The sequence below is a fragment of the Nothoprocta perdicaria genome, unplaced genomic scaffold, assembly GCF_003342845.1.
Source record: "Nothoprocta perdicaria isolate Ctin4 unplaced genomic scaffold, notPer1 scaffold_153, whole genome shotgun sequence".
Classification (NCBI taxonomy): domain Eukaryota; kingdom Metazoa; phylum Chordata; class Aves; order Tinamiformes; family Tinamidae; genus Nothoprocta; species Nothoprocta perdicaria.
Genome location: NW_020454683.1, coordinates 678404 through 693231, shown reverse-complemented (window position 1 = coordinate 693231; position 14828 = coordinate 678404). Strand labels below are relative to the sequence as shown.

At 35.8% G+C, this 14828-nt stretch overlaps 1 protein-coding gene across 1 annotated transcript in view; it reads right to left on the bottom strand.

Moving 5' to 3' along the window:
* Positions 1-14828, bottom strand: part of CNTN5 (contactin 5) — a 615891-nt gene that overhangs the window by 232442 nt on the left and 368621 nt on the right. Inside the window, exons 4-5 of the mRNA XM_026034957.1 lie at positions 8992-9115; positions 3206-3381 (exon numbers count right to left, since the gene is read on the bottom strand). Coding sequence (XP_025890742.1) covers positions 3206-3381; positions 8992-9115 — 300 coding nt within the window. The remainder of the gene's footprint in view (positions 1-3205; positions 3382-8991; positions 9116-14828) is intronic.

The following is a 14828-nucleotide window of genomic DNA, read 5'->3' as shown; positions in this document are numbered from 1 at the left end:
AAAAAGAGAAACTGGATGCCATTTTGTGTATCTCTACATCTCATAAAACAAATGCTTGTTTTACGTCTGGAATTATGAATCACCCTTAAGGCTAATAAAGCTCAGTAAGATTGCACAGTATCATTTACTTTAATTATTTGAAGGTTAGGCCTTCTACTTCATTTACATATTAACTACATTTTCCACCTACTAACTTCATTTTCAGTGCTTTATTCTTTGTCATGTTGAAAATAACTGCAGATTCTGAAGCCTGCTGTTAGCAAATCATCACTTTAAAATGCACAATTACAAAGATATTGAACATTTATCTTACAGTATTGCATTACAGTGATGAAAATTCATTTTGAAAATTAATGCATTTATTCAAGAGTAGTATAAAATAATTATTGGTGAGTCCATCTCTACCTGTATAGCACTTTAGAATCCCTTGTTCATTCCTGCTTACTGATTGATGAACACTGTTGATGCTAAAGCTGATTCCACTGTATTCTACTATATGAAATTTATAGCTGTTTGATGGATTTTAAAATGAGATAAATGGTTCCAAAGAAATTACATATACTATATTACTTGGTTAAAATATCAGTAGAATATTTCAGAAACCTTAGGATTACATTGTGAAAAATTTCTAGATATGAAGTGATATGGCACAAAAATATTCTGGTTTAATTCACAAAAGATTTATTCATGCTATAATGTAAAGAGTTTTTCYTAAAGGATTTGAAAGGCAAATTCTTTCATTTTTTTTCTAACAGAAATAAAGAATATTTGAACTTTGAGAACCAGTATTGTAAACAATACTTCCCCCAGAGTATTAAAATGAAAATATTCTATTCTTTGCTTTAAGAAAGTTTAGCTGAACATACTGGATAAAATTCAAGGGCATCTTAGAAAAATAACCAAAAGCTGAAATCAGAATGAAAATAATATATATCTTTAATATATTTGCTGTTTGATTTCCTAAACTATGTTTGATCTAACCTTCTGATAGATTATTTTGAGGTTCCAGTACATTGACACCAATTTACACTGTGAATTACTGCATGATGCAAATAACATTTCAAAAGTGCATATTTGTTATTCCAGGCTATGCTTGAAGGGCAAGAAAATATTTCCGGGTGCATTTTGCAATGAATGGAGATTTTTTAGCATATGAGCAATTATTTCTATCCAATAACCATTAATAATAATTTACTGAGCATATCAAAACAGCTCACAGCAAAGGATTTTATAACTGCTGTATGCTGTAGTTTAAGAGGACAAGCAAACATATGATGCGCCCAAGATGCTTGTGCGTGGGATTTGAATGAAGAGATATTACTGTATTTATTTTGGTTGTGCTATATTACTTCAGTTTTTATGCAGAAAAACGTACTGCAGAAAAATAGAACTTCACTGTTTGGGGACTATGGCAATAAATTTACAGATTAAAAATGAGTAAAGACTGACATAGTGTTTCAGAGAAGAAATGTCATACATTTACTGGGGATTTAAAGTAAAAAGAGCTCATAAGAGAAGCTAAATGATAAGATTCAAGAAGTAGATGGAAGATACCTTAATGGGATTTTTTTTATAATTTATCAAAATATACTGAAATTATCAAAATGGTATTTAGAAATCCCATAAGGTTTAAGGGCCTCTTGCTTGCATGGAAAGTCTGCTCACAAACTTCTAAAAGAATCTTAACCTGTTATGCCAGTTATGCATCTTTTTTACAGAGCTTTATGTACTTAAAACAGTGCAAGCTCTATTGCAAGCTCTGCAATATTGTTTGCTGCACCTCAGCTCTTTCAGCTAGCAATCCTCTGTCAACCTTGCCTAAAAAAGCTGCATACCATTCCCAAGCTAACACTTCAAAGAACTGAAAACACATGCATGTTATTGTAGTATAAGAATGTTGACATCTGCAAGGCACTTGTGTGAGCTAATGAAAACAAAACAAAACAAAAAAACCCAACAAGATTCAACCTTTTAAACTTATTCTTTCTTTACAACCTTAGCTATTTTTTTTTTTTTACTTGAAGTAGTCAAAACCAACCAACCAAACAAAAAACAAACAAATGAAAAAAACACATTTCAGTATAATGTAGCTGGAAACAAATGGGATTCTTTATGATCTCTGGACCTAGCCACTTTGGCACCAGCTCTCTATATCCTTGTCATTTCTGCAGGTGTGGGTCAAATAACCACCTTTTAGCCATTTTCCTGAAAGGGGAATGAAAATCTGAGGTTGAAASCCCCAGCACAACCCATACTTACCGTCTATCAGGTTTTATAACCCAGTGATTTGTTTTACAATAGTTTTGTTGTCTAAAAGATAAAATGTAGTGGAATTTTCTCAGAGCTAAATTTAAGATTGGACTCCAAAATTACCTAGTGATAAGAACACTGTTATGATGTCTATAGTTTAAACATACTGCTATGAGGAAAGGAGATCTCAGTACTGTTGTGAGTTTGGAAGAGAGTAGATAGTCCCCATGCTTTAGGTAGATAGTCCTTATACTTTAATAGCATTTGCAGCAGAGAAGACTAAAACAATAGCTCTGAGAGGTTTGGATTTATCACAAAGGGTGAAAATATATGCTCTGACCCCTTGACCTCCTTTTGCACCCTCATGGCAAGGCTTAACTTTAATAATAATAATAATAATAATAATAATAATAATCCCAATAAGCTAACACACACTATACTCTCATATATATAATTATAGATGCAGAATATCTGGCAAATATAGGTACACTTTTTCCAACTCTATGGTAAGTTTGATATTCTTCATCTCATGCTCAGGGACAAGCAATCTGACACATGTTTGAATAGTGTGACTAAATGATATACATATTTCAGAAAAATATCAGTGAATGAAATATATCACTGTGGAATATACAAGTAGGTCATTAAAAGATAACATTTGGGCTATGTGCCCAAATGCTTTATTAGCTGGTTCTGACTTTCTCTACTAATTGATTCTGACTTATTTAGTTGATTCTGACACTTCTCAAAGAGTCTAGTTGATTCTGACTCTTCTTGAAAAAAAAAAAAAAAGCCTCTTTCCCACTAAGGATTTTGCTTCTAATCCTCAGATTCTAACCAAACCCAATAAAGTCCATAGTGTAAGTTTTCTGTGAAATAGACAGGTGACAATATAGTACCTCATCAAGCAATATAAAAATCTAATTTATCCATGTTAAATAAAAATGTTACTCACATGCAAATTGAAGAAAGGCCTCTTTGCTTAATAAACTGCCAAATATGTTCGTTGTTAAACACTGGTACTGTCCAGAATCCTTCATTTCACTGGGGTTGCTGATGATCAAACTTCCTTCTATTAAACTGTAGCGATAGTCACTTTCAATGTTGATTTCAGTTCCATTTCGAAGCCACCTTTGTAGAAACACAGACAAACTTAAGCATTTTATGCACAAAGGAAGGTATCATGATTACTATACAGAAACTTGTAGGGATACCTGATATTTAAAGATATGGCAAACTTTTGTATGGAGACATTGCAAAACCTGCCTGCCCAATAGGTAATTTAAAAAAAAAAATCAGGTAAAAACACATCTTCTATCTCTGAAAAGACAGATATTCATGAATTTGCTTATGCTGAATTGAATTAGAAATTCTTTTGTCTGCAAAACACTACTTTCCAYGAAGGCATGAGACTTGAAATTTATATATCAGATGCATCATGTTTATGTTCGACTATTACTGTGATTGTTCTGACGATACTGGACTTGGACTTTCAAGTAGACTGGACTTGAATGGACTTTCAGTTCATACTTTTTCATTAAAGTATTAACAGGTGAGCTCAGATTGTTGACAACACAGAGACTGCAGTGCATCTGAGTAAAGAAACTTTCATTTTCTTAGTATTTATTTTTGGAGGGAAATGTAGAAATTTGGTTCAAATGCAATGAGAAAAGCAATACCTGTGAAGAGGAGGGAGGTAGATTTAAAGACATAGGCTTTTGGGGAATAAGGGATGTTGGCAGCTGAGAAAGGTAAAATTATATTAGCTGGACCAGGATACATGAAACTGAGAGAAGACTGGAACGGGGGAGACTGGAATTATCTGGCAGCTGGTCGGGGTCATAGTTTAAAAACTGGGATCTCATGAGGAGTTGGCAGAAGATTGACTAAGTCTAGGAAGCATCTAGAAGTGAAATGAGAAGTCTGGATCTCTACAAAGTGATTATAAAGTGTTGACCTTCTTTTGAGGCTAAGATGTAACCCACCAGTCTCTTTTTCTTTTTATGCTTGGGAATTTGACATGCACTTCCAACTTCGTTAATATTCAGAAAAAAAATGTAAGAACTTGGCAAAATCTGGACTCTAGAGGCAACTTTAATGAAGTAAAATGACTAACAGTTTACCTAATCTTSTTCACATTCATGGTGAATGAGGTACAGACAGCTGAATTCAGCTGGTGTATCTCTGATTTTTATTTAATCCAAAGGATATAATTACCAGCATTAAGATGAACTGTAAAATTTGAATTTCTCCTTTTGATCAYGATTGAACTTTTTATTGAGAAAGATCCCAGCATTATTCCATGCAAAGAATGAAACACTGCTGATAATAACTTTGTATGAGAACGGATATTAAAGATATTTCTGTAGGATTCTTTACTCAATTTTAATAGAGATTCACACTTGTCAGGGATAAAATGAAGTTGAAATTTCCATCCTGAGCGATTAACATAATCTAATGTCAGTTTAAGATTTTGCATTTAATCATAATGAAAATTGACTTTTTATATGAAATAAGAATAAAAATGAGTCAATCCAGGAATTGTAGAAATTTAGATAAGGAGGAAATTAAAATAAAATGTTTAGGCATTTCCAAAGGAGAATTGAAGCAAAATTCAGTCTTCTTTAATTGGCTAGCTTCACTTAATTTCATTTTCAGTTGAATTCAATACAAAATTATGCTTTTGTAATGCTTTCTCAAAAGTTTGGAGCTTGGCAGCTCCATGCCTATATATTTTGTTCCGTACTATCTCATTCCCCTCACATATTCCCCACACTAGAGGAAAATAACACTAAATTATGTGACATGTTCCTGAGGACAGAAAATTAAATATAATGCTTAAAAGAAAATGATATGATGGAAAAAATCAACTTACTCATTTTTTTATCTTGAAGGCAAGTGACACAATCTTTTTCAAGTTTACTAATTTGGCTTAAAAAGAAAAAAAATCCYTTTCCCCCCCTCTCTGTTGTTATCTCTCTTTTTTTTTTCTTCTCTTTCTTGCGTTTCATATCATAAAATATTACTGAAAAAAATTCCAACTTGCCTAAGTATATTCTAAGTAAAACAGGGAATGCAGTGTTTCATGAGCTGGATGTGTGAAAGAGTGGCCCTCAAGAAAACCTGTGCCTGTCAGAGTCAAGGTCACTGCTGCCGTATGAGGGCTTGTGGAGCCCATAATCCTCACTGTATGTCTCTTAACTTAATGTACTGAAGTGAGATTTACAGAACTTCTAAGCAACTGGTATCAGTGTATCTCACAGACATATGCACTAAACCAATTCATTTGCAGTAGAGAGAGAGAGAGAAAAATGTCATTTCAGGGTAGAGCTTGGCCAAGGAGAAAGGAGTTCTCATCAAAGGAGAAGGAAAATCTGCAAATGAGATGAGTATTTTCCAATCTGGTAACTTGAAGTAATGTCCTAGAGAAGAATAATTTATAAACAGATTCTCAAAACTGTATCATTAGATATACAGAAAGGATGTATAGRCCATGGATGGCTTTAGGCTTTTAAGGAAGGAAAGGCCAGGAAGGTAAGGTGGCAGAGTTGCTCTTTACATGAGAGAGCAACAGGAATGTATGGAGATCAGCATCGGGGAGGGCAAAGTACGGGTCAAGAGCCTGTGGGTGAAGATTAAAAGGCAGGCCAACAGGGGCGACACTGTCATAGGAGTTTAATACCGGACCTTCTGGCCAGGAAGAGCGAGTGGATGAGGCGTTCTACAGGTCTGCTGCAAGAAGCCTCCTGATCACAGGCCCCGGTCTTTATAGGGGACTTCAACCCCTGGCCTTTCTATAGCCTTCCCATGTGGCACACAGCTAGGAACAGACAGTCCAAGAGGTTCCTGCAGAGCACTGCAAATAACTTCTTGATGCAGGTAGTTGATGGACCAACAAGGAGAGGGGCACTGCTAGGCCTGATACTAACAAACAGAGATGGTCTAATTGAAAATGTGAGGATTGGGGGCAGTCTTGGTTGCAATGACCATGAACTGGAATTCATGATCCTGTGAGGAGGAATCTAGGCAAGAAGCAGAATTGCAACCCTGGACTTCAAGAGACCTAAATTTGACCTCTTCAGGGAGCTGCTTGGAGGAATCCCCTGGACCAGGATCCTAGAAGGAAAAGGGGATCCAGGAGAGTTGGACAATATTCAAGCACCACCTTCTCCAAGATCAGGGTCAGCGCATTCCTGCAAGAATGAATTTGAGCAAGGAGGGCAAGAGACCTGTGTAGTTGGGCAAGGAGATCTTAGGAAATCTTCAAGAGAAAAAGAACACATACATCATGTGGAAGAAGAGACAAACCACAAGGGAACAATATAGGAACATTGTCAGAGAATGCAAAGATGCAACAAGGAAGGCCATTTGGAATTAGCTAGCGAGAGATGTCAGAAATAACAGGAAGGGCTTCTACAAACACATYAGCAGCAAKAGGAAGACTAGGGAAAATGTGGGCCCACTGCTAAATGGGGCGAGTGCCTTGGTGTTGGAGGATCCAGAGAAGGTAGTTAATTAATGCCTTCTTTGCTTCTGTCTTTACTGCTAAGGCTACTCCCAATGAACTACAGAACCTGCACACAAGAGAGAGAAACAGGAAAGATGAAGACTTTCTGCTGTTCAAAGAAGATTGGGTTAGAGAATACTTAGGTAAAGACCCATAAATCTGTGGGTCCCGATGGGATGCACCCAAGAGCGCTGAGGGAACTGGCGAGTGTTATTGCTTAGCCACTTTCCATCATCTTTGAGAGGTCATGGAGAGCACGGAAGGTGCTGGAGGACTGGAAGAAAGCCAACATCACTCTAGTCTTCCAAAATGGCAAGAGAGAGGATCCAGGACACTGCAGGCAAATCAGCTTCACCTCCATCCCTGGAAAGTACAAGAGAGATGTGGAACTTCTAGAGAGGGTCCAGCGTAGAGCTACAAAGACGATTAAGGGACTGGAGCATCTATCTTATGAGGAGAGACTAAGCAAGTAGGGCATGTTTAGCCTGGGGAAGAAAAGACTGAGATGGGATCTGATCAATATATACAAATACCTGAGGGGAGAATGTAAAGAAGATGGGGCCAAGTGCTTCTCAGTGCTGGCCAGTGACAGGACAACGGGTAATGGATGCATGCTGCAACACASGAAGTTCCATCTCCATGTGAGGAGTAACTTCTTTATTGTGAGGGTGACAGAGCCCTGGAACAGACTGCCCAGAGAGGGTGTGAAGTCTCCTTCTCTGGAGATGTTCAAAACCTGCCTGGATGAGACCCTGTGCCATGTGCTCTAGGTGTCCCTTGCTTGAGCAGGGGGTTTGAGCTACACCATCTGTAGAAGTCTCTTCCAACCTCAACCATTCTATGAGTCTGTGATACTGTAAAATGAAATATATATATTTCCTTCCGTTGACATCACATACGCTGCACAGACAAATGGCAATCACAGCAGTTCAGTGGTGTTGGAATAAGGTCTACCCAGCCAAAATTTCCTTTCATGAGTATCAGTCAAGTCAGTATATTTATGAGGGTGCTGACACCAATTAATCTATGGTAAAGTCAAGAAATAGATATAATTAAAATCTGTATCACTTTACTTCATTATACGATGAAAATTAAAAATGAGTGGACTAAGAAAGAAAGGAGACGACATGGGTTCCCCAAGGACAGCAATTCCAAAATACTAATAAGGTTTTCTGGGAGGACTGAACATAGAGTCCCTTATTCTGTGTGGAAATTTCTCCTCTTCTCCATGAGTACATGCTATATTTGACGGACTGACAGTTCTGTAATAGCATAGAGAACTAATGTACATCGTTTTTTATAAGTGAACAAAGCAGCAAATAGACAACAGAAATTACAGAGGGAATGTTGATCAGGTACTTCTCAAACTTCTCAAATGAAACAAGAAGGTTAACAAATAAAATGCAGACTTGATGGTCTTTATATTTGATGAAACACAGATGTAAGAGTCCCTATACTTCTGTGTGTGAAGAATGACTCTATGAAAAAAAAATAAAGGGTATCTGGAGAAAATAATTAACCATATGCTCCTCCAACTCTCTTTCATTGTTTGTAATTTGCATGAAATATGAGCAGAGCCAGATGTAGCAAATGGAGGAGGGTGAGTGTGGCATACTGCTCCCACCTGTAACTGGGATGTCTGATGTCTGATGAACTCATATCTCAGATGCCTCGCAACAGCGAGGGAACAGTTTGTATGGGAAAATAGGAAAGAGTTAACATGAAGATGGTGRCTACTAAGGACCGAAAGGATAGATTGTGCAGTGAAAGACACCAGGTTTGCCTCAGGCATGGTTTCTTATATTGCATTGTTGTGGCATTTAATGTACCTGTTCTTATTGCTTTCTTTATGAAAAGAGATACTGTTTCCTAACTTTATCGTTTATTTTCCTAGCCTTTTTTTTTTTTTAAAAATTGATCATTTAAAGATTTTGATCTGCTCAGCTGTTACAGACATGAGTCGTGAAAGTAGACAAAATGTATCCCTCCACATGGATAGACATAGCGCACAGAGTACAGAAGATTTGTATTTTACAAATCCCTTTGCCTGCATTTCCTTTTACTTGTGCTTCTTACTTATTTGGAATGCTCACTGCTCCCAACAACTGGCAAGTCCTTTTGGGTCACAGAGCTTTTGTATTATCGTGTTGTCTGATGCACACTGATGCACAGAATGGGCTGTAGTGGCCACATATTCAGAAACTCACACATACCTAAAAATATAAAACATGTACCTGTACGTGGGAGTGGGATTCCCACGAGCTTGACAATTCAGAGACACTTTCTTCTCTTCAGAATCAGTGGGAAATATGACATCATCTGGTTCTTGTACAAACACTGGTCCATAATCAACACTTTCTGAAAAAAGAGAAAGGATTGTAGTTTGGGATTTCTGAGAAAATGTTAAAACACCGTAGTTTTTAAAGGGTTAGATTATAGAATCCAAGTTTTGCAGACATTCAAGTCACATTATTCTAGATGCTATATAAAAAAGTTATAGTTGACAAGCTGAAAAAAAAAGAAACAGGAGGAACTATCAGTACAGTAACAATCAAGTAATAAGTTTTATTCTATGGCTGTGAATTTTAATCACTTTCTCACGTTCTTTCTTTTTTCCCTTTTCGTCCAAACTGTAATGAGTGGCTCTGGAAGATTAAGACATCTGAGGAATTATCCCCATCCATAAGGAACAAGGTAAACAGAAATTCTGCTGCTATTTGCAACAGCTCATACTACAAAGAACTCAGACTATCACATTTTCTCCCCTTATGTCAAAGAGCTGCTGAGAAAAATCACTTGTAAAATTAATGACACTATCTAGTGGTTACTATTAAATAATATATGGCAAAATCTGACATTTAATTTTCTTCCACTGCCTTCTCTAATTTTAGCATACATCTGTATTTTCAATGAGTTTACAGTTATTGACAGGAAAACTGAATAGGCTCATAGAATACATCTATGGCCCACTACACGTAATGCATAGAGGGAAGTGTAACTTTCAGAACAGCAAAAGGCTGGAAGTGTAGCATACATCTGAATAATGAAAATGCCCAAAATGAAACAGTAGAGTGTGGAATTTTAATCAGCTAGGGCTTGTTCTCAACTCTTAACTCAGTCCCATAATACTCATCAAATTTACAGCACTGGCCTAAGGATTTCATCTATGTGGGGAACAGCACATTGCCCAATTAGTTATAATGAAACATAAGGGAGCAGGGTTCTCTCTGTCACTTTTACAGTTTCATATGTTCACATCATAGAAGACCTCCAAGGAGTACTGAGAACGGTATGGCACATTAAGCAGTTTATGACCTCCTGATATATTTGTAGAACCTAATGTTAGAGCTGCCCCCCTATCACTGTCCTACCAGACYGAATACCAGATGGAAGTAAGGAAGCTGAGGAGGACCTCCTTCAGCTACATTTATTTATTTATTTATTAGTAACTGAAATATTAATATGATTTACTGTATTACCTAAGTCCATTCAACTGCATCCACTCATTATGGATTTTCAGCCAAGAACTGTGACCTGAGCTCAGAAGTTTGGCTGGATAGTCATGAGAATATGGGTCTTGGTAGACTGGATTACTGGGGACAGGATTACTCTTCTGCACATTTACATTAATGCTGTAYTTGCCCAATTGCTTCAATTGGGCTTTCTGTCAAGAATCTGTTTTCTGGAACAGATCTCTGCATTATTTTCAAAAAATAAACTACGCTGATTCTGATATTACAGAAGTTAAAATAATTCCAGTACTCAGTTTTCAGCACTTCATCTGAGGCTGTCATGGAGACAGAGGTAATCATTTGGCAAAACTTAAGCAAGACAAATGTGGGAATATATTGCTAAGATTGTTTCTTGTAATTATTTACCCACATCTTACATAGAACAGGGAAGAAGGCTAATGAATATGGGCATAAATAATCAGCAAACACAACAATTAATTAATGAATGCAAAACCAAATCAGTATTTAAGATGTGTTATCATGTGCAGATTGTTATGTGTACATTWAAGGAGTAAGCATGGAGACTAGAAGTTTTGTCTTCTTTCTAGGAATGATTCCATAGGTTAAACATTTTTGTCACAGGTTACGATTGATAGGAAAGAAAGAAAAGGATGCAATGTCAGTATAGCATAAGAGCCGGTGTCACCAAAAGTACAAGAGCTTTGACTATTTTCACTATTCACCACCGCAATATGGAAAGAATATTTTTCACTCTCCTCTTGGAAAAAAAAAAATAGTGAATTCTGCCAGACGGATGTTCTTAWTGGCAGTGCCAAAATGGATACTTTTGTTATGAGGAATGAAAAACAATGAAGGTTTTACTGGTGTCTCCAGTGAAAATAAAGGTAATAGAAAAAGTTCAATGGATGCAAGTCATGTTCCTGAAAGACAGGAAGATGCAGTTACTTGCTTATCTGCATTTCAAATGGAGTGTGGAGCACTAAGAGAGTTTATTTGGTGACTCAGAAGTGACATAATAATGAATGAGAATGTTCATCAGTTTGTAGCTAAATTGACTAAACTACATCTTTGTTAGATCATCTGGGCTGCAATAGAATAAATGAACAAACGGGAGTATTCTGCAGAGAACAAAGAACATATTTAAAAGACAAGACTTTAATAAAATACAGATTATTAGGCTTAATAAAGAGTGATTAGATAAAATGTCATGGGCTGTGATAAGCAAGAAGTCATAATAGATCACCTGGTAATATCATCTTTATTTAAACTCCAGTGAAAATCTAGCAATAYGAAATTCTGAGTGTTTTATATCTCCTGTCTTTATTTCAAATGCAATGAAGGAAACACTGCAGATACAGACATTGCATTTAAATATTTTCAAAAATATATTTAATTTTTTTTTTTCAAATTAAAAGATGAATTGGCTTGGAATTAAATAAACTTGAATTTTGTTATAAATATTGCTTCTAATAGCTCAAATAAACTTGTTTGGGTCTCCATAGTTCAATGACAGGTGCCTATTTTAGCCGCTTAGCATCCTATTACAGGAAAGTCCTAGACTCTTCTGACTAGAACACCATCTGAGGCTTACTATACTCTGATTTCTATGTAGGTCATTTTAGACTGCATTAGCACTGTGAGATCTAACATTTCCCAGAATTCAGTGCACACCGATCCAGCAATGTTACAGTTTCATCGCGGGATGACACTTGGGAATGTGGATCTTATTTCCTCATTGAGGCAAGTAGAAAGTGAATATATTAGCCACAATATGTACAAGACTAGATAATCATRAGGCGAGCATTGAGGAGTGTACCAGTCAGTGTTGATACTACTGCCTTGAATCTCTGAAATTGAACAATGAGACTGAACAATTCATTGTMAATTAATATAACTAATCCATTTTCTAGACTATTAAAAAAAGAAAGGCTGTACATGCATGGTATATTTTAATAGATTTTTGATTGCCTTTTATAATTTGATCAATTTATCAACTTATATTTAAAATAGCAATTATTTATATGTAGTTCTCGATATTTTGATATTGAAGAAGAGAATTAAGGAACCATGATGTTAATTTATAATTTAAAACATCCAGTTCCACGGTAAATGAATTGGATTGATATTAGCATCCATATAAATGGTTTAAAATTTTGACTGAAAATTCTAGAATAACCATAGTGCTTCATCATTCTCAATTTATAAGTACTATTTAATTTTGATTCTTGACTGATACCATTTCTTCTTTGTCCCTTTGTCTTCTTCTTCTTTGTCATTATTGTTTTGGAGACAGACATCCTGAGAGAATAATGTGCAAACTAAAATCTGATTTACTTGGAAAATATATAATATATACAGCTCTAATGATCTGTAGGGGATTTAGTAAGCCTTTCTAAGAATTGATAAATCTCATCTATTACTGCTTTAAGGACGAGATTTTAAGTAGGTGACAAAAAAGTCCAATAGTTGAGAAGTACACAAGTTAAAAACTCTCTTTTAAATAAATGTCATTGCTAATTTTGATATATTATTTTAACATATGCATTCATTTGGGAAATCCAAAATATATTTATTTTAATAACAATAAGAAATAATTAGGAGAGCCTGATTTGCCTTCTGCTTGAGGAGTCTAGTCTGAAGTGGGCTACCATGCAAATTTCACTTGATTAGAACTGGGAATTTCTTAATTTCTCTTTTAGGAGTACTGCATCATTCATTAATCACCATTAAAAACTTAGATTCAGTTTCTTCAGTGTGCAGTCAAACTGCATGTTGATTAATCTTCACAGACCTTGTTCATGTGCCCTTTTATAAAGCAGGCTAGAATGTTGCTCAATTACACTCAGGACAGCTAACATCAGGATTAATAAACTTTGATTATCACTCCCAGGTCTAATCAGCTACACCAGCCTGCACTTTCTGATAGTCTTTCTTGAAAAATCAGTCTTTGTCTCTAATCAAGAACAACTGGTGCCATATGTTCTTTGAGACTTTACTCACAAGAAAACAGAACTGCAAAGTTAGACTTTTAGATGGCACTATACATGAATGGTCACCATGCAATAACAAAAAAAAAAAAAAAAGGGCTGATCATAAAAACTACTTGAGCACGTATGAGATATTCCATTGAAGCTAGCAGGCTTCTATATGCATCCACGTTTTTAACGGATTAGAAACATGTCATTTTACAATCGTAAAGCAAAGAGTTCATAAAATAAAATAACCAATAAAGTTATGTCTACAACATACGTGCTCTAAACAACAGCATTTCTATCATTGCACATGTACTCTTTTATGTGATTTGTTTGCTTTAAAAGTGGAGAAAGAGTTGTGGTCTGCTTGCTTGCAGGACTGGCTCTTGGTGGGACACGGTGCCTGTGCCTGTGAGCAGTAAGTGCTGCGGGGAAAGGCAAAGCCTTCTGATAGTGCACCCAATTTATTACTGAACTCTGTAAAAGGTAACCTAGCTTCTGGTATATTGGAGGTAGTGTATCCTTCCTAATCATCTCAGGAAAGCAATTTATGCCCAGGAGCATCATATTTGATTGCATCCATTTAACTCTCAGTGACCCATGCTCTTAAACAAGGCAGTCTTCTGCGGCTGTGTGCAGGAAGGTTTAAATTACATATCTCATCATTTTATTTCTTTCTAAGGTATCCAAGAGCATAAAATGACATAAGGGCTTACAAAGCATCATGACAAGAATGATGATGCAGAATAATTTGAAGTTTCTATTTAATTGGGTTACATCTACAGAGAAGGAAGAATAGGCATACACATTTCTTAATTTACTGCTTTAATTTCTCAAAGGCAACATTTTCGTTCCTCACCTAGACTTTTATTAAAACATCACCAGTTTTCTGCATACTGAACTGCTGTGAGGCCTGATGATATATTATACAGTGACACATACGCCTTGGGAATTATAGGCATGAATTGTAACCAATCAACAAAACAGGCAGGTTGTTCTCACTTCACAAATTTTGACTTGCTATTTCCAGTACTTGTAATGTTTTTATTTTATTTATTATTTTAATTATTTACCATTTTCATTTTAGCCAATTTAATGCAATGAACACTTATTTTACAATTGGAATCAGAAGCTCTCCATATAGCAAATTTGCACTTTCAGTATGGACTATCTGACTTAGTAAAACCTTCCCTAGAGCAGAAACTGGAGCTTGGGAGCTCTCCATCTMCAGCAGCAGCCAGAATGTGTTTCGCAATCTTACATACAAATGCACTTTCAGTCTTTCCCTCAATTATTGATTAAAAAAAAAATGCAAATATTCTTTGGACCTTTCTCCTGAGATATCAGAACACAGTTGTTTTTAAATCATGAGAAATACTGCTAATGGGAATAAAAGTTCCTAGACCTTCAATTCTGTAGAACGTTAAGTAATTTCATTTATCTATGCACAGTTTGCTTTTCTCCATCCTTGATTTACTTCCTAATCACTGGTATTAGTTGTATATATTTACGTACATTTTAAATGTACAAATTTATGTATATATTTATGTACATTGTATCTAAAAATGTGTTTTAGTTAATTTAAGCAGTGTACTACCCAGGCATGACTCACTTTACACTGCAAAA